Source organism: Pelophylax lessonae, assembly GCF_965119305.1.
Source record: "Pelophylax lessonae genome assembly, chromosome: 3".
NCBI lineage: Eukaryota > Metazoa > Chordata > Amphibia > Anura > Ranidae > Pelophylax > Pelophylax lessonae.
In genome coordinates, this window is record NC_138770.1 from 332151724 (window position 1) to 332177979 (window position 26256).

General features: G+C 42.0%; 1 protein-coding gene across 2 annotated transcripts in view; it reads left to right on the top strand.

The window, feature by feature from the left end:
- The first annotated feature begins 23655 nt into the window (after positions 1 to 23655).
- Positions 23656 to 26256, top strand: part of HCRTR2 (hypocretin receptor 2) — a 131447-nt gene continuing 128846 nt past the window's right edge. For both annotated transcript variants that reach the window (XM_082249151.1, XM_082249152.1), the window contains exon 1: positions 23656 to 24286. In XM_082249151.1, coding sequence (XP_082105277.1) covers positions 24070 to 24286 — 217 coding nt within the window. In that variant the 5' untranslated portion in view covers positions 23656 to 24069. The remainder of the gene's footprint in view (positions 24287 to 26256) is intronic.

The window sequence follows — 26256 nt, forward strand, 5'->3', positions numbered from 1 at the left end:
GTCTAGTATCGGTGCTAGCTTATACAGCAATAAAGCTTAGTATTGATGCCAGTTTACGCAGTAATAAAGCCTTATATTGATTCCAGTTTATGCAGTAATAACCCCTAGTATTGGTGCCAGTTTACACAGTAATAACCCCTAGTATTGGTGCCAGTTTACACAGTAATAAAGCCATCGCACCAATGTGAACTGCCACTAAAACTAGTTTTTTTTCAAACTTTACTAGTTAAACCTAAAGAAAATATTATTTTTTATTTTATATTGTGTATAGATTCTGTAATCTTTGCTAAACTATATTGCCAAAAGAAAGCATTGTTTTTTCCCCCCTAAATAATTAATTTATTTATTATCTTAGGTAATGACCAAGTTAACACCAAATAAACACCATAGTGTAAAATGTTAAAATGTCTTTGTTCATAAAGGATATACAGGTATGAGAGCTGAAATGCTGGTGCATGTGATTCCACATTCCGCATTGCTATGCAGATCACATGCGATGTCTGTGCAATGCAATTTCAGCCATATAAAATGTATGGCTGAAATTGCATTTGCACCAAAATGGTGCAGGACCCTTTTTTGGTTCGCACTGGAATCGGATGTCACGGGTGTTCACACCTATGCAATGCAATTCCTGCATCATTTCACAGTTCACACTGCGATATGCGAACCAATCTGGGGGTGTCATTAACTTTCAATTAACATCACCAGATATCAGTGTGAACCACTGTGCAATTTTGGTGTGATGCCGGAACCGGCATTGATTCGCAGGGTTTCCCGCATCGCGCTAGTGTGAACTGGGACTAAGTGGTAATAATGCTGTGCAATGAAGAGATAGTGAAGTTGATTTATTAAAGGCAAACAGGCTGTTCACTTTGGGAAGGGAATTTCTCTTCCCAAAGGACTTTTCTCTTTGCTTAGTGAATTAGATGAAGCTCTGCTAACTTCCATCATCCAATTATGTGCAAGCAAAATACTGGGTGTTTCTTGTTTTTTTTTTTTTATTTATTTTTTTATTTTGCAAAGAGAACATTCACCATATTCACTGCACTAAAAGATAAAATCCTTGCAAAATGAAAATTCCCTTGCAATGTAAACATCTTACTTTGCCTTTAAAAAATCATCCCCAGAACATCCAGACACAAAGATAACAATTGTAATCTTTATCTTTATAACGTCACACAAAAAATATTATTTTAATGTTATTAGATCAACCACCTATCACTGTAGGATAATGCCAATGTGTGCTTCCTCAAGGTTTTTCTAGATAAAATTGAAGACTATTGACTTTTCCCTTTAATGATTATGTCTTTGGGTATTTATCTTCTATTTTTTATTCTCACTGAGACTGTCTTTGATGTTAGCATAAATTTACCAGCAAGAACAGACTCTACTGTGCTTTTCGTACTTGTTAATCTTTCTAATGTCTATGAATTAAAGTCAGTGTGTTTAAAGTTATTGAAGTTTCTGTAATCAGCATTTCAATAAGGCATTGCTTACAGCTCGATCTTAATAAACAAATCATCCAAATAATTGCTCTAACTGTAAAGATGATTAACAGTTATGTGTAACAAAATCGTTTTTTTACCTTATATAGTATTTCTTCGAAATTCTTCAGCTCGGTCTTGTTAAGCTCAAATATCTACTTTACTTGTAAACGTTTTTGCCAACCCTCTTCTTCATTCTCCCATTATCTTCAGCTTGCAGAGAGGCAGCTTCCCCATTGAGGCCTATAGAGAAAAACCATGTTTGAGCAGTTCGCTGCAGCCTTCTGGCTCAGCTTGTATAGGGTCAGTGTGTGCTGTATACCAAGCTTTTACAAAGGATTTGAAAAGCTTTCATCAAAAGTTATACGGCTTTCTTGAAGCCTTTTAAATTACCCTTCAGCTCCAGTTTGAGGAGGTTTTATACAGATCTTTTGCAGCAGCTCTTCCCAGCCCTGTAAAAAGGGATCTGTAGCAGGACCCTTTTCAAAGGATGGTTGACAGGTTGCCACCTCACCACCTGTTTTAGGCCTTAGAAGTCCAAACTACTGTGTCACAAAAGCGTGTATTGCATTTAGTTAGAGGATGATTGTGGTGTGGCCTGATTACCTTTAATAGGTTGCATCTGAGGGGCTGCCTACTGAATATAACAAGAGGTTTAATTCTTGCCATTGAACACAATAGGTAAAACAAATGCTGCTACTAACTGATCATCCAAGTCCAAATAGATATGAATCAGCACCGTGCCTGACTGTGGCATCCACACACCCACATAGGGGTTGTTCAAACAACAAAAACATTGGCAACCAAGTGCAAAGACAAATGCTAACATGTTTCAGCTTGTAAATGCCTTAGTCATAGCAAATTTCATCAAACTAACAGGACACATATAAAGCTTTCACACTTCTCATTCTCTTAAATATTTATGTCCTAAGGCAATGGTGGAGAAAGGCTAGCTTCAAGAAAATAGACAAAACAAGAATATACCAAACAATATAAAACATAAATATATGCAGAGTTATATATAAAAACTACCCCTCAAAAAAAAGGAAAAAAACAGTATAGAAAAAATATAACATGCACCTTCATGATACATGATATGGACTAACACAAATGCAGATCCAGGTCCCACCTAAGGTTTAACCCCTGGGGCACCCTGTTCTGCAATCTGTGTTTACACCATGCCTTTTTTTGCAATAATTTGCAATGTCTGTCTCCGCCTCTTGGAAGCAGATGTACTGAAAGAGATTTATTAAAACTGGTGCACACAGAATCTGGTGCTTCTAGGTCTTATGCCCTGTACACACTATCAGATTATCTGAAGACTTTTGTCTTCAGATTTACCTTTTCTATGTAGTGCAAGGGCCTGCCGGATTGCATACAAATTGAAAGTGTTTAGGTTTGACCTCATATTATATGGTTTTGGTAAGTCTGCAGACAAAAGTCTGCAGATAATCTGCACGTGTGTATAGGGCATAAGTCTCTCCTATTCTGTCTTTACTACAAAAAAGGAGTGGTCTCAAACCCATGTTTTTCTCTAAAAATGCAGAGAGGCGTTTGATACCTGTTTAGCTTTCATGTTACCTGAATCACAGAAATGTTCCTCAATGCAAATTCTGAGTGGATGTGCAGTAAATAAGATAGACCATGAACAAAGTCCAGCATGTAATATTTCTTTTTTTTCAAATATGACGTTTTATTGAAACAGACAAAAAAGAAATAACAACATGGTACATATAAAACATCCATGGTAGACAGTCTTCCCATAAGGTAAGGCAAAATGTTAGAAGATGCAACACCATCAGACAAGCAAATACATAACTGAGTCTTTCATTGGGCAGGAGAAAAACATCTAAAGTGGGTCTCACCACGGTGGGCCAGAATACGTAAGACCTTAAAACAGACAACATAGTCAACGATATGACAGTCCAGAGTAGAAAAGGTTGTATACAAGTGGTACAACATGGGGAGGAAAAAAAACCTCCACTGTTAAGCCCCGTACACACGTACCGATCGTCGGCATACAAATGTTCGTCTTTTCTCCCCGGGATGTCGGTGTCTGTTGAAAAGTGCAAAGACAGCACAAGGACAGCACAAGAATTTTGTCTGCAGACTTCAGCTGACTGCAGAAGTGATGTCATGTAATGGTTAACTTTCCCTGTGTTTTTAATTTTCTGAGCATGCCCAGTCTTGCAAATCTGCGGTCTGTCGGCCGAATTCTGTACTGACAGGCGAACAATCGTCCGTTCTGGTGTCCGCAGACAAAAATTTTCATGTTTGCAAGAAAGACTTTTGTCCGCGGATTGTGCGCAGACAGCTGTCGGAGGCACCATACTAACACGCGTACAATCGGCAGATCTTTCGTCCGCCGACGTTTGTATGCCGACGATCGGTACGTGTGTACGGGCCTTTAGTGTACATGGAGTGTTACTCGGTGTTGGAAAAAACATAGCAAAAAACAGGGAAGCAGGATAGTACCATACCGAGAACACAAAAGAGAGCAGAGAGAATGGAGGAAAGAGGAGGGGAGGGAGAAAAACAAGAAAAATATAGGGAAAGAAGGAAAGACAAGTGGGGAGGGAGTGACGTGGGGAGGGCAGGGAGATGGCGGATGCTGCACCGGGACCGCCCCCCCATCCAAGGGCGGCAGCACAGCGGAGTTAAGGGCACATCAGGGCTTTCCCCCTATCAGAGATGAGAAACACATTCCAGTATCCCCAAGTCTTTTCGTATCTGTCTCGTTTGTGGAGCGCCGTGAGGGTCAAGTCCTCCATCTTGTTGATGTCCTCCACTCTGCGCATACAATCACTGATGGAGGGTGACCGGGTGGTCTTCCAATAGAGTGGGATGCAAGACCTCGCCGCGGATAGCACATGCGGTACAATAGATTTCTTATACTTCCGCATCGGAATACTCGACAATTGTAGGATATAGAAGGCCGGAGTATCAGGTATGGTATGGTCTGTGAGGTCCCGCAGGAGGGAACCCACCGCCAACCAGAAGTCCCAAAATTTAGGGCAGGACCAAAAGATGTGAAGTATAGTGCTACGTTCCTCTTGGCACCGCCAGCACAAATCAGATGTCCCTGGGAACATCTTACTCAGAAGAGACGGTACCCTATACCATCGCGTCAGTACTTTGTAATTAGATTCCTGCAACTTCGTACAGGTCGGGGTTTTCAGAGCACTGGTATAGAGGTTAGATCGTTGGGTTGGCGAGAGCGTTAATTGAAGATCCCGTTCCCATTTGGAGATAAACGCAGGGGTAAAGTCCTCTGCGGGAGTCACCAGTAGGGTATAAGTCTGCGAAAGAGTGTGGGGGAGGGTCCCATCTCCAGAACATAACACTTCGTATGGCGTAAGCTCTCTACTGAAAAGGTCAGGTGTAGGCAATGAGTGCAGGAAGTGGTGAAGTTGCGCTGCCTGCCAGAAATTCAAGGCATAAGGACCAGAAGGATCCGTCAAGTCTGCAATCGAAGGCCAACCGCCCGCGCGCAGAAAGTGTGTGACCGTGCCCCGGTTTTGAGCCAACAATGTCTGAAATGGCCGATCTGAGATACCGGGTTTAAAAGTCTGGTTGCCCAGCACCGGAAACAAAGGGGAGGTGGGGGTGGATATGACCGGATTTGGGAGGAGGGAGGCTGTCACAGCCAGAGTGACACCAATGGTCGGATGAGATTTAAGCGACAAAGGGCAGGAATCCCTACACCACGGCGCTCCCCCTAACAGGATCGGCGATTGGGCCTGTTCCAGCCGAACCCATAATTTATTGTCCCCATGGCTCCGCCAGTCTAACAGATGGCTGAGATGCACCGCCTGATAGTACTTAGCCACATTAGGCAGAGCTATGCCGCCGTATTGCTTGGGAAGGGACAGGAGGGAGCGAGCTGTACGTGGCGAACCGGAGCGCCAGATGTAGCGCACGAACATGGAGTGGAGCTGTCGGAAAAAAGGTGGTGGCAGCTTGATTGGTAGGGCCTGGAGGAGGTACAGAACCTTGGGAAGAAGTGACATTTTAACAAGATTACACCGCCCGAACCAAGAGTGAATACCCTTGGACCACGTTGCGAGAAGCTGGCGGGTGGCAACCAGGAGTGGGGAGAAATTGAGGGTGTATATTTTGGAGAGGTCTGGGGCTATGCGGGTACCCAAATATGTCAATGCCGTCGAAGTCCAGCGGAATGGCAGGGACGATGTCACCTGGGCCAAAAGAGCCGGCGGCATCGCTACCCCCATCACCTCTGATTTACCCAAATTGATCTTCAAGTTAGAGCAGGAGCCGTACAGGTCCATTTCTCTAAGAAGGTTGGGAGCGGATATCACCGGGTTGGAGATGGAAAACAACATATCGTCCGCATATGCCGACACCTTGAGCATGTAATATTTCATCCTAAACCATTCACTAGCGACTAGGGATTCAAAGCTTTTAGTACATAGATTTAATTGGCAATATCTACAGGAATTAACCCCACATGAGTTGAGAGTTGAGCGAACACCTGGATGTCTGGGTTTGGTGGGTCCGGCAAAATAACTTAAAATAACATAAAAAACATAAAAAATAATCATCTTGAATGATGTAGGAGGAGGACGAGGCCCATATGGAGTAAGGGGTTGAGGTGGCGGTGGATATGGCAGTGGATATGGCGGTGTAGGTGGAAGCGGCAGCTGCGGCAGTGGAGGAGGAACCAACACTGGTTTTTGTTTTTAATTCAATTTTTAAATTAGGGTATACCCCAAAAGAGTAAGAAAGATCAAATACAACAATGGCTGGGTAAGGCCGGTATACATGTCTATTCTGCACAAGGTACGGACAAGTCCTGTGGGATCCATGCCTGGCTCATTTTAGTGAACGTGAGCTTGTCCACATCGGCTCTGGACAGGCGGCTGCGCTTGTCTGTGATAACGCCCCCAGCCGTGCTAAATACCCGTTCAGATAATACACTGGCTGCAGGGTAGGCCAGCACCTCCAAGGCGTAAAGGGCAAGCTCAGGCCATGTGCCCAACTTGGAGACCCAGAAGGTGAAGGGGGCAGACCCGTCATTCAGTACGTCTAAGCGTGTGCACACATACTGTGAAAGTATGTAGACAATTTTCAGGTGGTGTGTTACCATAATCCAGTTTAAAGTTTGTAAAGAAAAACCCCCATAGAAAGGTGGGACTTTAAAGGTAACCATGAAAATCTCTCATAAGAAAGGTTGAGTTTGAATAAAACATACAATTTATTTAGAAAAGGTGAAATTTTGGAAAACCATCAGAACAAGGTAAACACATATTGGACAATATGAACGGACATTCTAATGCAATACAGTTACAGGTAAACAGCAGAGTCCAACGCGTTTCAAAATGTTGTCTAGTACAAAAATCTTCCTCAGGGATCTGCAAATATTCCTGAAAAGCATAACCACATGCAAAAAGTGAGTCCCAAAAAGAGGGCACAATCCAGTACACATTTTATACAATTATCATTTACATGAGCAATTTTGCAGTTGCGACAATATATTACCCCACAATACCATGGAGATCTTTGCAAAGGACCACAAGGCACCATCCCATAAGGAAGAATCAAAGAAAGAGAAAGAAAAAGAAAAGGAAAAAGAAAAAGGGAAAAGGGGGGGGGGAGAGAAAAGAACTTCCAGATGGAATACCACTTGTTAGGAGGTCACATACCTGCAGAAGTACGGAGCCCCATACACTTATCCCAGCGGGGATGTGCTAAATTTCCACAGGGTGAGAGCTAGAGTCAGGTGTATTTTGTAATAGTCTTCACCTAGAGATAATAATTGATTGTCAGGGAACCTCGGATATAAATTTAAACATGCCCTGTATACAAGAATATTCAGATCAATTCACCTGTTGTGATGATTTATAAAATATAGAGATATGTGAAAAAATGAAAAAAATATATATGTAGGAAAAAAGGGAAATTTCTCCAGGGATAAAAAGGAAAAATTCCTACAGAGTTCCATGTGGTTATCCTCTAATCTACGTATCTCAAGGGTTGATATTAAGTGGTTGGTCCTATTGGGAAAAAGGAGACAGAGCCATGAGTAGGTCCAATGACCCCAATTGAAGGGGTGACTGACTTGTTTCAACTGGGATACCGCACCTCAATATTCTGGTGGACCATCCCCGGTGTCCTAACGACCTCAGTGGATAAATGTCCACAAAGATATACGGATATATTCCAGGATTTCTGGTATAAGTATCACTTGTCTAAGATGAATATAGAGATAATATATTCATCTATATGTATATATGCAATAATGCAAGGTACATAGATGTCCCCAATCAAGTAAAAAGTACCGTTTAGTGTGGAGAAAACGACAACCATTGAGTCCCACTATCCATAGAGGCTAACCACGTTCAATCCTAGGGCTATCTGGTAAAGCCGCAATGGCGTCCACCACATATGTCCTAGTGATAAACAGGAAGAGAGAAAACCCCTTTAGATATAATAAGGCATAGATGTATAATAACATACTGCTCCACCATGTTAGTGAAATGCTGCCTCCTGCTAAGATGTTCCATATCAGCTGGTGGTGCTGCTGCTTGTTGTGGCGTGCTGACAAAGATTTTCCACATTTCGGCCATGCTAACCCTGCCTTCTGAGGTGCTGGAGGTGCCCTGGCTGCTTTGGCGACCTCTTCCTCCTCCTCCCCTGCCTTGGCCTCGTGCTTCCACTGTGCCCCCGCTGTCAGGTGGGAATGCCACCAGCAGCGCGTCTACCAGCGTGCGCTTGTACTCGCGCATCTTCCGATCATGCTCCAGTGAGGGAATTAAGGACGGTACGTTGTCCTTGTAACAGGGATCCAGCAGGGTGGCCACCCAGTAATCAGCACAAGTTACTATGTGGGAAAGTCGGCGGTCGTTGCAGAGACACTGCAGCATGTAATCGCTCAAGTGTGCCAGGCTGCCCAGAGGCAGGCAACGAAAAGCTGTCCTCTGTGGGAGGTGTATCCTCTGTGTCCTCCGTATCCCCCCAGCCATGCACCAGTGATGGCCATGAGCTGGCCGGGGTGCCACCCTGCTGTGAACATGGTTCCATATCCTCCTCCATCTCCTCCTCCTCATCCTTGTCATCCTCCAGAACTGTGCCCCTGCTGGACAATTGTGTCCCTGGCGTTTGTGGGTGCAGGAACCCACCCTCAGAGCCACTTGTGAATGACTGCCCTGAAAGCCTTGGAAATTATACTTCTTCATCCTCCTCCTCCTCCTTATCCTGTGCCACATCCTCTTCCATCATCGCCCGAAGTGTTTTTTCAAGAAGGCATAGAAGTGGGATAGTTAAGCTGAGAATGGCGTCATTGGCACTGGCCATGTTGGTGGAGTACTCGAAACAGCGCAACAAGGCACAAAGGTCTCGCATGGTGGCCCAGTTACCAGTGGTGAAGTGGTGCTGTTCCGCAGAGTGACTCACACGTGCGTGCTGCAGCTGAAACTCCACTATGGCCTGCTGCTGCTCGCACAGTCTGGCCAGCAAGTGCAAGGTTGAGTTCCACTTTGTGGGCACGTCACATATGAGGCGGTGAGCGGGAAGGCCGAAGTTACGCTGCAGCGCTGACAGGCGAGCAGCAGCAGGGTGAGAATGCCGAAAATGCGCACAGACTGCCCGCACTTTCTGCAGCAGCTCTGACATATCGGGGTAATTTCTAAGGAACCTCTGCACCACCATATTCAGCACATGCGCGAGGCAAGGGATGTGTGTCAAACTGGCTAGGCCCAGAGCTGCTACGAGACTTCGCCCGTTATAGCACACCACCAGGCCGGACTTGAGGCTCACTGGCAGAAACCACTCATCGGTCTTCTGTTCAATGCCCCTCCACAACTCCTGCGTGGTGTGTGGTTTTTCCCCCAAACAGGCAAGTTTTAAAACTGCCTGCTGTCGTTTACCCCTGGCCGTGCTGAAGTTGGTGGTGAAGGTGTTACGCTGACCGGAAGAGGAGGCGGTAGAGGATGAGGAAGTGGAGTAGGAGGAGTTAGGAACAGGAGGCAAACTGAAGCGCCCTGCAATCCTCGGTGGTGGAAGGACATGCGCCAAACTGCTATCCGCCTCAGGCCGAGCCGCCACTGCATTTTCCCAGTGTGCTGTTAGGGAGATACCTGATGAAAGAGCGCGCCGGGTGCAGAGGACCCGGGCATTCTCAGAAACGCGTCGTGCATGCCGTAACTCATCGGACAGATCCCACCATCCCTGTGGGTGAGAGTGCCTCCATCCATCACTCGCAACACGGAACCGCAGATCCGAGCCGCTTGACCGCTCACCGCTGATGTTGTGGGAGACAGCCGGCTTTCTTCCCTCCCACCGCCAGTGACAGTACTGCATACGGCTTCCTGTGACCAGAGTCCAGAGGACACCCTCCAGAGGATGGCTGCAGGATTGCTTTGACACATACAGCTTTTCAGTCTTCATGTCTAGTGAGTGTATATCACCTGCCTTGTTATCTGCAATAAATTGTCTGCACTTAGAGCGCTTCTCCCCTCTTCTTTTAGGGAGATACCTGACTGTGCTTACTGGTCCACGTATCCATAGTTAGGCGGACCTTGCCACAGATGGCATTGCGCAGTGCACACCTGATTTTGTCACCCACTTGCTTGTGCAGGGAAGGGATGGCTTGCCTGGAAAAGCAGTGGCGGCTGGGCACGACATACTGTGGGACAGCCACCGCCCTAAGGCTTTTACATATCTGCGTCTCCACCAGACGGACTGACAGCATTTCAAAGGCCAGGAATTTTGAAATGCTGGCATTCAGTGCCAGGGATCGGGGGTGGTTAGGGGGGCACTTCCTCTTCCGCTCCAGTGTTTGGGAGATAGAAAGCTGAATGCTTCCACGGGACATTGTGGAGATGGTTGTTGGTGACCCAGTTGGTGGCGTTGCTGGTGGATCCTCTGTTTGCGGGGTGGCAGGTGCCACTGTCACTACAGAGGTGGATGAAGAGGCAGAGACTGCAGCAGCAGAAGAAGAAGCAGGAGGAGCCAGAGACCTTTCTTGGTTTTTGAGGTGTGCACTCCACTGCAGCTCGTGCTTTGCACTTAGATGCCTGGTCATGCAGGTTGTGCTCAGGTTGAGAAAGATTATGCCTCGCTTCAGGCTTTGATTGCACAGCGTACAAACCACTCATACCCTGTCATCATCACATTGTCTGAAGAACTGCCATGCTAGGGAATTCCTTTGAGCTGGCTTTGGTGAGCTCGGTCTCTTGCTGCGTTGGGCAGTAGCAGGCGTAGTGTCTAGGGCACGGCCGCTCTGCTTTTGCACCCTGTTCCCTCTTCTGCTGTGCTGGTGGCTCTGTGCGACCAACGCCTCTTCCTCCAAACTACTCAGGTCACCTGCATGACGTTCATTCCATGTGGGGTCAAGGACCTCATCGTCCTCCACATCGTCTTCCACCCCGTCTTCACCCCTGCAACCCTTGTCGGTCTCCACAATTCGCAATTCCGCAACAGTTGGCACCTGTGTTTTGTCATCATCCGAGACGTGCTGCGATGGTCCTCCCATGTACTCTTCTGAAGACATAAGTGGTTGGGCATCAGTGCACTCAATCTCTTCCACTTCTGGGGCAGGGCTAGGTGGATGGCCCTGGGAAACCATGCTAACAGAGTCAAATCAATCAAAAAGAAGAAGAGACTGCTGCATGACTTGGGGCTCAGACTGCTTGGCTGACTTGCAAGGGGGTGAGGTGAAAGATTGATGGACATCGGCTGCAGGTGCCAACTCTGACCTTTCAGCAGAAGACTGGGTGGGAGACAATGTGAAGGAACTGAAGGCACTGTCAGCAACCCAATCTATTATCGCCTGTACTTGTTCTGGCTTCAACATTTATAGAGGCGCATTAGGCCCTGCCAAATACTGCTGCAGGTTCTGTTGCCTACTCGCAGCTGAGAAAGATGTTTCACCTGTGCGTGTAGCTGGCACAGATTGACCACGTCCTCTCCTTGCAACAGGAGCTCCACCAGCAACACCACGACCCAGGCCACGTCCCTTATTTGACCTTCTCCTCATATTTATCGAATTTTGGACCTTCCCCTAAATGGGTTTTTATTGATAAGCGGAATACAACAGTATGCAAAGGGTGTATCTCACTGTACCATATGCAGACTAGGCCGCAATTAATTTTCTTATCCCCTAAGTGGGTTTTTATTGCAAAGCGGAATACAACAGTATGCAATGGGTGTATCTCATTGTAACATATGCAGACTAGGCCGCAATTAACTTTTTGTCCCCTAAATGGGTTTTTATTGCAATGCGCATTACAACAGTATGCAATGGGTGTATCTCACTGTAACATATGCAGACTAGGCCGCAATTAACTTTTTATCCCCTAAATGGGTTTTTATTGCAAAGCGGAATACGACAGTATGCAATAGGTGTATCTCACTATAACATATGCAGACCAGGCCGCAATTAACTTTTTATCCCCTACATGGGTTTTTATTGCAATGCGCAATACAACAGTATGCAATGGGTGTATCTCACTGTAACATATGCAGACTAGGCCGCAATTAACTTTTTATCCCCTAAATGGGTTTTTATTGCAAAGCGGAATACAACAGTATGCAATGGGTGTATCTCACTGCTCCATATGCAGACTAGGCCACAATTAACTTTTTATCCCCTAAATGGGTTTTTATTGCAAAGCGGAATACAACAGTATGCAATGGGTGCATCTCACTGTAACATATGCAGATTAGGCCACAATTAACTTTTTTTCCCCCTAAATGGGTTTTTATTGCAATGCGCAATGCAACAGTATGCAATGGGTGTATCTCATTGTACCATATGCAGACTAGGACACAATTAACTTTTTTTTCCCCTAAATGGGTTTTTATTGCAAAGCGGAGTACAACAACAGTATGCAATGGGTGTATCACACTGTAACGTATGAATGAAAATCTGAAAAATAATTGTCCCCTTAATTGGTGCTTTTTGAATAGCAGATTTGAAATGCAGTGTCTAAACGCTGTAAGTCACAGTAAAATATGAAGGAAAAAAGTTTTTTTTCTTTTTTAAATGCAGATTAAGCAGACACATATGAAATGGCCGCTACACACCGCACGCCTAACAGGTTGGATACTGTTTTTGTTCTATTCCGCTTTTAAATAAAAAAAGCCCATTTGAATGAAAAACTGAAAAACAATTTTTTTCCCTAAATACTGAAAAATTATTATTTTCAGTTTAAATTGGTGCTTTTTGAAGAGCAGGTTAGAAAAGCAGTGTCTGTCTAAACAATGTGTGTCAAAGTAAAATATGAAGGAAAAAAGTTTTTTTCTTTTTTAAATGCAGATTAGGCAGACACATATGCACTGAGCTTGCATTAAATGTGCAGCACAGCACGCCGCCCACCTAATAGGGATGATCGAACTTTTGAAAAGTTCGGTTCGGCCAGAACATCCGAACTTCCCGAAAGTTCGGCCCGGATTTCAGAACCCCATTGAAATCAATGGGACCCGAACTTCGGTAATCAAAAAACACCATTTTTAAGCCCTAAAACCCAATAAATGCCCCTAAAAAGTCCCTAGGGTTCTGGGTCATGCCCCATTAACTATTAATCACACAAAAAAAGTTCTTAAAAATTGTCATTTTTGATAAAAAAAGCCAATTATTGAAAAAAAAAAAGAGAGATTTTTTGATTTTGACTTTTTTGATTTTAGAACAGGGATGTGGGATCCTCCTTTTACACCTATATGATCTTTTTTTCTGGTTCTGGACATGCTACAGAGCTGAAACTTCGCAGATACACCTTTTAGACCCCCCAGACACAAAATCACACAAAAAAAGTTCTTAAAAATTGTCATTTTTTATAAAAAAAGCCAATTATTGAAAAATTAAAAAAAAAAAGAGAGAGATTTTTTGATTTTTACTTTGGATTTCGTATCTGGGGGGTCTAAAAAGTGTACATGTGAAGTTTCAGCTCTGTAGCATGTCCAGAACCATAAAAAAAAAGATTGTTTGTATTAGAACACTTTCAGCTCAGGGGGTTAGCTTCTCTTCTCGGTTTTCACACCTTGCCGGTTTCAAAGCAGGCATTTTTTTGGGTTCTTTGCAGTCAGGAAAAACATCTGAACTTGTGTATAGTGGTACTGTGCACAAGTTCTGATGTTTTGCCTGCCTCCAAAAACCCCCAAAAAATGCCAGCAAAAACACACCTGACATATATAGGTGTGATAGTAGCAGAAATATATGCTTGCGCTAATGAAATCATTTACAGTAATATATTTCTGCTACTATCACACCTATATATGGCTAGGTGTCTATATACATATAATTATGTGTGTATATATACCACTATACACAAGTTCAGATGTTTTGCCTGCCTCAAAGGAACCCCAAAAAATGCCCAAAAAAACGCTAGCGTCAAAAAAAAAAATGCCCAGGTGTGTTTTTGCTGGCATTTTTTGGGGGTTTTTGGAGGCAGGCAAAACATCAGAACTTGTGCACAGTACCACTATACACAAGTTCAGATGTTTTTCCTGACTGCAAAGAACCCAAAAAATGCCTGCTTTGAAACCGGCAAGGTGTGAAAACCGAGAAGAGAAGCTAACCCCCTGAGCTGAAAGTATTCTAATACAAACAATCTTTTTTTTTTATGGTTCTGGACATGCTACAGAGCTGAAACTTCACATGTACACTTTTTAGACCCCACAGATCAAAGTAAAAATCAAAAAATCTCTTTTTTTTAATTTTTTCAATAATTGGCTTTTTTATCAAAAATTAAAATTTTTAAGAACTTTTTTTTGTGTGATTTTGTGTCTGGGGGTCTAAAAGGTGTACCTGTGAAGTTTCAGCTCTGTTCTTTTGAGGCAGGCAAAACATCTGAACTTGTGTATAGTGGTATATATACACACATAATTATATGTATATAGACACCTAGCCATATATAGGTGTGATAGTAGCAGAAATATATTACTGTAAATGATTTCATTAGCGCAAGCATATATTTCTGCTACTATCACACCTATATATGTCTAGGGGTATATATACAGACATATATGTGTATATATACCCCCTATACACATGTTCAGATGTCATGTCTGACATCAAACATGTCCTCAAAAAAGCACTGGCAGTGGCAGCCCCTGCAGCATGAAAAATGCTTGGCTGGTGAGAAGCCATATTCCTGTCCCGAAGCAACTCAGAGAAATGATCATTTCTCTATTGCGGTCACCCTGCTATGGAAGGGTTTTGTCACCCTTCCATAGCAGTCACTGTCAGTTAACCCTACACTACACTACGGTCCCTTTACACTTAACACTTTCCCTACAGAAACTACATTTTTGAAGCTAACTTAAGTGTAAAGGAGCACTCTAACTACACTAGATATCCCTTTCCTCACACTAAAAATAGCTAAATGACACTTTGTAACACATTAGAACAGAACAGCATTCCACTCTCTTCCATGTCCCGTACAAGAATGCTAGGAATTTGGCGGGGGCGATCTTATATACTGGGGGGCGTATTCCCTAATGATTGGTCTAGGGACCCCCTAGTCACTCCAATCACATTCCTAGCATTCTCCTGCCCCCTCAATTGGCTTTTGCTAATGGTTCTGGTCCAATCACAGGCTTTTAAAGCCCATTTCCTGAAGCATTGCATTTTGGTCGGTTCTGGTTGCCGAATTCTGAACTTTTTGGGCAAAAAGTTCTAAATTCGGCCGAACCTCAAACACCCAATGTTCGGGCCGAACCGATGGTGGACCCGAACCGTTCGATCATCCCTACCACCTAACAGACTGATAAAAGTTTTTTTTTTCTCCTTTCTCCTCCTCACTGGGCTCAGGTCAGGGCATAAAGATTGTGCACTGCACCCCCACACAATACAATCAATGTAGATCGCTGTCTGATTAAAGAAGATTCTTCCTATTCTTTCCCTCAAAGCAATCTCCAGCCTGACCCTACAATAATCTCCTATCTCTCCCTCCAGGCAAAAAGGTTGTGCACTGCACCCCCACACAATCAAATCAATGTAGATCGCTGTCTGATTAAAGAAGATTCTTCCTATTCTTTCCCTCAAAGCAATATCCAGCCTGGCCCTACAATAATCTCCCTATCTCTCCTTCAGCAGCATCAGGAACCTCTCCCTAGTATAGTTTGAGCAGAGTGACGCGTGGCGCTATGTCACTCCAGCTTATATATACTCTGGGTCACATGCTGCACTGGCCAATCTCAGCCATGCCATTAGTAGGCATGGCTGTGATGGCTTCTAGGGCACACTAGTTAAACGCTTGCTGATTGGCTGCCTTGCACCTGTTGAAACGGCGTCATTAAAACCGCGCCAAAACATCAACTAACATTACCGAAAAACCGACAGTACCCGAACATACAGTGAAATGTTCGGGTCCGTGTCCGGGTACCGAATACCCACAGTTCGGGTTCGCTCAACCCTACTTGTAAGCCAAGTAGAAGACACTTTCCTAGAAGAGAACAGGCTCAGAGAAAGGAGTGAACCAAGGGTAGGTGCCTGATTACTCCAGAATCTACACCCCCCCCCTCGAAAACACAAAATGTAATTATTTGTCCGAGTATAATATCAGAAAATTATTTTCACTATATCTTCTATATCTGATGGTATTCTTTTGAAAAAATGGTAACAAAAGTGACTGCTGAATTCCAAAATCTCTGTCTTTACTCTTGCAATTAATTTTAGTTTTCTTCTTCTTTTTTCTTCTTCATATACCTTCAGTAATTCATCATGATTTCTGGCACCTGTTACCCTCCTGCCATGTTCTATACTTCAAATAGAAAATCCCCTCTCCAAGAGCCGCAACTTGATGACATTGCATGCCTTATTAAATAATTCCTCTGTGGAACAGTTCCTGCCGGCTCTAGTAAATTCACCTACTGGTTTGATGGTGTGAGATGAATAACAGCTAGGGGCAAGCAACGTAGTATTCCCAGAACATGGTTTTCGATAAGTCTTTTTTCCACACAAAAAAAAAAGAGGTAGCATCACTAGAAGATTCCATGATGTCAGTCCCACCTGGCGAATCCTCCAATATATCCTCCCCTGAGTTGCATTCTTACAAGATGATTTCTAACCAATCTATTTATTTCCAATATTGTGGAAAATACAATGAAGGGATAGGTAGGAGAAAATTACACGAGTTTTTGCTCCAGTACATTAAATTACTTCCTACACATACTTTTGTAACATATAACAGCCTGCTTTAAATTGAATGCTGTGAAGCCTCAATGGGAGCAACATTTTTGCCCTCTATGGCCAAATTGTATTGATTCTGGGAGGAACAATATCTTTTCTTGTCACCTACATTGGTATGGTTGTTTTATTGATGATATTTTGTTGGTGTGGGACGGAGACAGTGTGGCATTAATGGAATTTATGGAGTACACTAATGACAAAAAAAACTACAATCTCTAGTTCACTTAAAATTGCCATGTTACTAATGTGACAGACCCAACAGGGACAGGTGCTTTTGAAGGGAACTGCAGGGTAATCTCTTGCCTATTGACTATGATCCCTGGCATTTGAGGGAGCTACGAGCCTCAGGAAGATATCCTGTTACATAGCTACATAGTTACATAGTTTGTGAGGCTGAAAAAAGACATCAGTCCATCCTGTTCAACCTATGATGTGTGTATGTGTTTGCTGTTAACCGTACATTGTATACTTGTATGTTGTGGTCTTTAAGGTGCCCATCTAAAAGTTTTTTGAAACTATCGATGTTCCCTGCTGATACAACTGTTTGCGGAAGAGAATTCCACATCCTTACTGCTCTGACAGTGAAGAGCCCCTTACGTATTTTAAGGTTAACCCGCTTTTCCTCTAGTTTTAGTGAGTGGTCACGTGTCTTATTGTATTCCCTTTCTATGAAAAGTTTGTTCCTTATGCTAGGGTCGCCAGTACAGTATTTGTACATGGATATCATATCCCCCCTCAATCGTCTCTTCTCCAGAGAGAATAGGTTCAGTGCTTGTAGTCTTTCCTCATAGCTGATGTCCTCCATTCCCCTAATTATTTTTGTTGCTCTTCTCTGGACTCTCTACAGTTCCAGCACATCCTTCCTGAGGACCGGTGCCCAGAACTGGACAGCATTCTCCAGATGTGGCCGGACCAGAGTCTTGTAGAGTGGGAGAATAATCTCTTTATTTCTGGAGTGAATCCCCTTTTTTATACATCCCAGTATTCTGTTGGCTTTCCTTGCAGCGGCTTGGCATTGCATGCCACTGCCAAGCCTGTTGTCTACCAGTACTCCCAGGTCCTTTTCCATCCTAGACTCACCCGGAGGTTTCCCCCCCAGTGAGTAGCTTGCTTTCGTGTTTCTGGCACCCAAGTGCATTACTTTACATTTTTCAACATTAAACCTCATCTGCCATGTAGTTGCCCACCCCATTATTTTGTTCAGGTCCGCTTGTAAGGTTTCTACATCCTGCATAGAAGATATTGGCATGCTCAGCTTAGTATTATCCCCAAATACTGAGATTGTGCTAGATATTCCCTCCTCTAGATCATTTATGAATAAATTAAACAGGATTGGCCCCAGGACAGAACCTTGGGGGACCCCACTTTCCACACCCGCCCAATCTGAGTACTCCCCATTAATCACCACCCTTTGCACTCTCCCCTGGAGCCAGATCTCAATCCGGGTACTCACCCTATGGTCCATACCTACCTTCCTTTGTTTGTACAGTAAGAGTTTGTGGGGAACGGTGTCAAAGGCTTTTGCAAAGTCCAGATACACCACATCCACAGGCTAACCTTTATCTAGGTGGCAGCTCACTTCATCATAGGTTAATAGATTGGTTTGGCAAGAACGATTTTTCATGAATCCATGCTGATTACTACTAATAATACCATTTTCAGGTTGTTATATAATGCAAGATGACATGTTATTGTCACATTTAACAGTCAAGGAAGCCATGACGGTCTCTGTCAACTTGAAACTCATTGAGAAGATGGATGTGAAAAGAAAGCTGGTTAATGAGATTTGGACAGCCCTGGGTCTTCCTGAATACTGGGGGGACTGGTGCCAGACTGTCTGGGGGTAGACTCCCTGACTAATCAAGGCTTCTTTAAATGCCTAGCTGTTGGTTAGCTTGCTGTTAATTAGATCACTGTTTAATTACTGTAGGTTACTTTTAGCTGTTAGCTGTTTATTAAATGTACTGTTGGATGTACTGATGATATTACTGTTTAAAGCTTATATTGTTTAGGATAATGTGATCAAGCTCTTATCTGATTTTGTGTGGTATAAATTCTGTGTGAACTTACAAAAAAGAGTTCCAGTTTGTCTAATTTGTGGGTGCATTTCGGCTATAATACCTGGTTCCAGAGTAGAAGAGGCTCCCAGGTGGTCCATCACAATTATATTGCATGCCATTAGCTGTCATCCATTCCACACTATCAAAGCTATACCAGTAAGAGAAGTTTCTAGAGCCTGCAGAAAGCGTTTGAGGATTTTTTAAAATAAGGAATTTCATCAAGTCATGGCTCTTGGAGAGGGGATTTTTCTATTTGGAGTATAGAACATAACAGAGGGTAGTGGGTGCCAGAAATCATGATGAATTATTGAAGGCAGGTAATAGGAAGGAGAAAAAAGAAGAATCAAAACAAAAGCAATTATAAAAGCAAAGACAGAGGTTTTGGAAATTTAGCTGTCACTTTTGTTACCACTTTCTCAAAAGAATACCATCAGATAGTAGATAAAGTGAAAAAAATGTTCCTATATTATACACGGATAAAAAAATGACATCTATGTTACAAGGGGGATGTGAATTCTGTCATCAAGCACCTACCCTTGGCTCATTCCTGTTCTCTTCTAGGAAAGTGTCCTCTACTTGGCTTACAGGCTCTGGCTCTTTTGCATGTGGGGTTAATTCCTAATCTATTTACTAAAAGCGTTAAATCGCTGGTCACCATTAAATGTTTTAAGATTAAACATTACCTAAATTGCACGCTTGTTGTGTACATTTACTGCACACATTGTCACTTGCTGTATGTCGGCTGCACAATACATCCACTCAGAATCCACACTGGGGAACATTTCTGCAATTCAAAAAACATGCAAGCTAAACAGATATCAAATGCCTCTCAACATTTTAGAGAAAAACATGGAGGTGACACCACTTCTCTTAGATTTGTGGTATAGACAGAGAATTTCCGCTTCAAAGATGAGGGGACAGATATCTCAATTTATTACAAAAAGAGACATGATGGATACACAGATTGCAGACCAGAGTACCCCAGGAGTTAAACCTTGGGTGGAACCTGGATCTGCATCTACGTTAAACCATATCATCGTGTTCCCTTTTTCTTTGAAGGTGGATGTTACATATTTTTTCTATACTGTTTTTTCCATTTTTTTTTTTGAGGGGTAGTTTTTGTATATATTTAGGCATACATTTATGTTGTATATTGTTTGGTATATTCTCATTTTTTCTGTTTTCTTGAAGCTAGCCTTCCTCTAACACTGCCTTAGAACATAAAGCATTAAGAGAATGATTTATTTGTCTCAACTGTGGAGTGTGTAGGCTGTATATGTGTCCTGTTCGTTTTGATGAAATTTGTTATGACTAAGGCCTTTGCAGGCTGAAACATGTTAGCGTTTGTCTTGTATTGGAACATTTTAGTCCATATGAAGAAATAAAGAGAATTTTTTTTTTTTTATTGCTGCAATTTCACCTGGTTGCCGACTTTATTGTTGTTTTACTTTTTGCCATGGCTGTGAAACAAAGCATACAGCCCTGAGCAATTACATATCTTTGTCTAAGTGGTCTGGGGCAGTAAAGAAATGCAGCTCAACCACCTGCTTTATGGTCCCCTGGCAGCCACAAGCTGCAAGCAATCTTTTCATAAGTTTTAAGTAGAGCTAAAACCTGCTATCATCTGGATTATAGTGGTCACACTTTCTTTAAGGTCTTTATGCATAGGGCACTTTGTGCATCATCCCAAGCAATACTAGTTCCCTGTTAAGTGGCATAAGTCCTTAAAAACACTTTAGCTCTAGACACAGGGGAAATCTTCCATCACACTACTTTCCAGAATGCCCATCAAGGGTCAAGCCCTCCTCCGACTGGGAAGTCCTCTGACCAAACTGCAAAAAGCACGCAGGAGGGCGCAACCACCTCATTCATTACCATTGATCATTTTTAATAAATCCACATAGACAAAAGCATCAAGCAAAACAGATCTGCTCCAGCCAGAATGCAATGCGGTATGTCCTGGGAACAAATAGTTGGACAGCTGATGCGTTTTGGAGGTCATGCCCCTTTCCTCAGAGCTAACCCAACCTAATACCAGATGGTATATATAGTGACAGATCAAGGGACCTCTCTCACAGAAATTGAGTACATGGGTGGAGCCGAAGAGATGAGGAAGTCATGTGACCGTGATGATACGTATTGGGATGAGCCAGATGACATAGCTGAAACCGGAGATGAAGCAGGTCCACCCTTTGCTGAAGCCTATTAGAGCCTCTGGCTCTAATCAGGTGATTTTAAAAAAAAAGACCCATTGAACTCCATCCGTCCGGCGCCCCGCATGTAGATTAGTGGGCCGGACACATGGATAGGGGAGGCGCCCCTGTGCCCCCAACGCACCGGCCGCCACTAATGGCAGGGGATTCCTGGCCAGGTAAGCCAATGTGACAGTGATGATGTCGGTTGCTAGGGATGCAGGTGGTACCAGTAACTGCTGGTTCCTTAGGAACCATTGACAGCAGGAAGCTTTCATATATAGAAGTGGTAGAACTTGATGATGCTCAAACAGCCCAGTTTTGGTTTGAACCAACTGCTTATCCCTAATAAATATTGGTAGTAAGCTGCCTGGATCCATTCTCTTATTTTTATGGTCAAAATTTGTCACAGATTGATGAAACTGCTAGAACATTGAATGTTTGCACACCATATTGAGGTTTTCACTGAAGTTCTGATTCAATGAATCATCCCCTGCATTGTGTGGGTAATAGGCACTATTGTACCTAAGCTCAGATATCCAAAACTGATAATATTAGACTCTGGAATTCAATAATCATGTCGCAAATGAGCAGGTTGAAAAAGAAAAATAAGTACTTACTGTTTTTATTTTCTAGGCTGATAAACTAAGAGGGGATATGACAATTTGAAAGTAAATCCAAATAATTTAGCAGGATGCAAAATAAATAAACAAAACATACATAATTGTAAATTATTCAAGGTTCTATAGAGAAGTCAATGATTTACAACTTATTGAAAACCATATGATGATAAATTGACAGTCAATTTAAAATGAACCTGTGAGAACAAAATATATGACAGCTGCCGTACCTGACTTTTAATGATGCAGACTTATGACATCTTGATCCTCACTTCAGTACATAGTAAGACACTTACTTGAAACGAGCATGCAGCCAGTGAAGTCTCAACTATTGTGCTGCTTACTCATTAGGTAATGAAGCCTGGATCAGAATGACAACCGTATAGACTGCACTTTGAAAAAGCATGTTAGCAGTGGTAGCTTTCATTAATTATCTTCACAGGTTCCCGATAAAGCAACTCTGTCCCCTGAAAAAGAAACTTTGGAATACTTGCCTCTTAGCTGGGCAGCAAGCCTGCACAGGAATTGATCTTTTGCAAATTCATTTTCACTTTGTAAGGGAATCTATCCTTAGCTCAGTGAATAAGATACAGCTCTGCTGACTTTAAAGCGCAACTCCTTTTTTGTTAAGAAAAAAACATTTCCCTCTGGGTGGGTGATCTATGTACATTACAAAGATTTTAAAAAACTTTGTTGCAGATACCTGCCTTTTGTTAGTCTAAAGAAATCCCTCTGTGTTTGTTCCTCTTTGTCCATATTCTGAGTGAGTCTAATAGGAGTGGTTTCATAATTATCAATCAGCTGTGCACCTGCAGAGCACTAATGAGGAAAGCTGCAGGGCCTGCATCCCTTTAGACATGTTTATATTGGGAGCATCTTACCAAAAATGACATTTTTGTTGCAGGGGGTGCCAGAAATCCGACTTTTATCGTAGGGCAGATTTCCGAGAAAATTGGTGAGCCAATCACACAAGCAGGAAATTATGTTTCTGGGAGGCGTTCTGTACACATTCTGTGTACAGAACACCTCCAGGTAGCCATATTGCATTGCATTTTTATAAGATTACTGTGGCTGCAGATTGAAAAGGAAAGGTCATTTTAAATAACATTAAATTGCAATAAGACTTGTGTCGCAATTGTATACGCTATAATATTTTTTCTATATTTGCTATTTTTTTCCCCATGAAAGTGGAGTCACCCTTTCACCATCAAGTATTGCACAAGCAAACATATTGGTATTTGGATATTATTTGTAATGAGAATTTGCACCATATTTTTCAAGCTAAGGGAAAACTCCCTGGCAAAGTGAACAGCCTATGCTGTTATTAAATCAACCCCTATATCTTTATTAATAAAAGAAGGTCACGCAAAGTGAACAGCCTATTTGCCTTTAGTAAATCAACCACACTATTTTCAAGCACTTTAAGCCTCTGTCAGTATATTCATATCCAACATGCTTAATGATATGATGAACGCTTGGTTCTCTGATGTGCTAAATGGTTCTTCCTGCCAGCCCTTATGTCACTACTATGTCTTGTAGTGCAGTATGACAGGCAGACAGAACCACATCTGCATGGCAGGGTACAATGACAGAAGTGACTTAGTAGCTTTACACAGCTGTCAGCCTCACCTTCAGCAATTTGTCAAGGTTCTGCTTTACACTAAACAAGGTACTTTATTAAACAGCTGTATCTTTTTCTTTAGGTGAGTGTACATTCATGTTGAAAGCTTTTTTTATTCATTGCACACCTCAATAAGGTCCACTACATTGCATTGTATTGATTTTTTTTCTACACTTTAACCCTGACAATAACACAGCAATTTCCAGATCATTTTAAGCAGCTTTCCAGTGCAAAAACAAACACCCTCAGAGCTCCCAGTCACAAAAAGCCTTATCACAGGCACACTGCCTCAGTTCTCTGCAGTCTGCAGCACACAAATCAAGCACAGTGGACTGGCAGCAGTTTTGGGAACTGGAACAGGGTAGACGTTAAAGAGCTGGGACTGGAAAAAAATAACCCTTCAAACAGACTGGGTAAAACAGGTACTAGACATGAGTTACTGATTAGCAAACATGGATGGAAAATGAATTGCATGATGATTGCAGTTGAACTGAGTTGCTAGCACGAATTATACCATTCATAGAGAGAATCAATGATCTTTCCTGTGTAGCATACAACAGGCAGCCAAGCTGTAGACCGTACGGATGGAGGGGGAGGGACTGCAGGGGGAGTGAGTACTTCTGTACAGGACCCAGTGACATGGATTCAAACACTGAGATTGAAGCACGCTATTCTACTCTCCCTCTATGCTTATTCTGTTTTCTTCAAGCCAAAGGGATAAAAATGTTAAGTAAAGTAATGACATCTGTAAAGGAAAACTACAAGAAAAGAGTTGTGTGCCTTTAACTTTGAGCACAATCCTACTTCTGCAGCATTTTATTTTGACATGGATTCTGATATCCATAAAAGGATGCTTTTGTGTGCACCTATATAAGTTGATTGGTCTACTGGAATTTATAGCTCTTTATGCGTTATATCGGAAGCAATCACACGCTGGAAGAATGCCAGGAACTAAAGTTGATGATTATCTGTATAGGAATAGGTCTGCACTGGAAACAAATGTGACACAGGAACCACTTCTGAACCCATCTTCTGATTATGATGATGAGTTTCTTCGCTTTCTTTGGAGGGAATATCTACACCCAAAGGAATACGAATGGGTGCTTATTGCAGGATATATTGCAGTATTTATTATTGCTCTTATTGGAAATATCCTGGGTAAGTAAGTGGTCATAATATAATTTCTGATCATTCTAATAATGCATTTTTAGAATTATCAATTGGGCAGCACAAAGCTTTGTAGAGTGCAGTAACTTATAGCAATCGATCACAATTCACCTTTCTTCTTTTTGGGTGTGCATTGTATGTCCTATGTGTGAGAATTATTATGATAAAAAAGTTATTTATTTAATATGGCAGCTTATACTTACTTTTGAACTTTATTGGAAAATAAATGATCCATTGAAGGCTACAGATTAGTTGATCTAGGATGGCTCTGTCCACAGCAGCGGTGCTGAAATCCACCAGAGCTCTACTACTCATGCTTTTAATGCACTCATGATTATCCAGGTGCATGCTGATGTCATCTTTAAATCTAAACTTGTATAATCATTTCACACTGGACTGCTCCTTAAGCTCTTGAAGTGAATAATTGCTTTGTTTGGAAATCTTAAAAGATGGTTTTGGTAATTTATTAGTGGAATTCAACATAGAGTATTAGAAATACCTGTAAAGCACTGTCATGTTTTCTTAGTAGGTGAATTATTTGGGTTCATACAGCAATTTGATAAGTACATTTAGAGTCTGTACTATAATTTTCCCTAGCTTTTGCTGACAACTTGGGCAGCCCTCTTTTAGGAAAATAGTGCTGATGGCTGCGGTTTGTAATTAAAATGATTGACTTCTCTAGCTGTTTGAAAGACTTGCTAAATACGTTATTCACCTTATGTCAAGGTGAAATGAAGGTATAACTTCCATTCTTGATAAGAACTGTTGATAATATACTTTACCTGTGCTTCACTGAGGTATATTCTTAGACAGCTGGAAGACACACGTTTATCAATCAAGTCACAGATGCATGTGAGCTTGAATTTATCTCAAATCTACAAAGTATTATGAGAACAATATCCAGATTTAGCATTGTTTTCTTGCTGAACATAAATGTGTTTCAGGAGAACACTCTCTAAGAAGGACACTAATATTGCACACATATGTGCTTTCTAAGTATGACATACTAAATAACAGTCTGATTAACTAAGCCTACGTAGTTTATATAAATTCACCGGTCATGCTTGTCAATGAGTGCTTTCAATATTTTTCTTAAGAGGAAAAGAATAATGCAATATTACACACGTTGTTTTAAAATATTTACCATAAGATTATATTAGTATCCTTTCTTTTCTATGCAGAATGCACCAATATGTAACATTGTATGTATTTTTTGAGTAATATTCAAAATAAATGGATATGAGTCTTAATATTAATTGCCTCTGTAAATGCAATCTTTTAAAAGAAATAATGAATAAATATACTACGATGCCTGTACACATCAAAATCTGTTCTGGATCAGAATGATTAGTGAATATCTGAAAATATTGGATTTGACATCAGCTGATCCATAAGACTTAGTCCAATGGACACGTTACCATTCACATAATGGTAAAACCTAAAAAGAAAATATGCACAGCATGTACATAATATTCTTTTTTCGTTGCTTCACATGAGTTTCTCTTATAGTTAAAAATAATTTAAAAAACTCTAGATTAAACTTGGGTAAGCAAAGCTACAGCCATAGTATTAGTGATCTTCATTAAAATTAATGATTTACTTTTTTAGAGTTGGAGATAATGAGTTTTTTCCACACTTATATAAGGTAATCTGTTAATTTGTTGAAGTGCAGTATTTAGAATAATACTAGCTTTTAAAAAGAAAAAAAATCAATACAGTAAGAAAAACACAAGCAGATTGCCAAGCAAGATCACAAAAATGGATCAGACAAACCGCTGGCCATGTGGATTTTTCATATTCATTTGTCTCTAACAAGTAGACTGAACTGCAGCATTTTCTTTTTGATTCATTAGTGATCATATAGAGCCATCTAGTGTTGTGGAGATATTATTATCCTTCTTTCTCTGTGTGAGTACTAAGTGTGCATTTACTGCAAACTGTCAATATGTATTTGTGTAGTT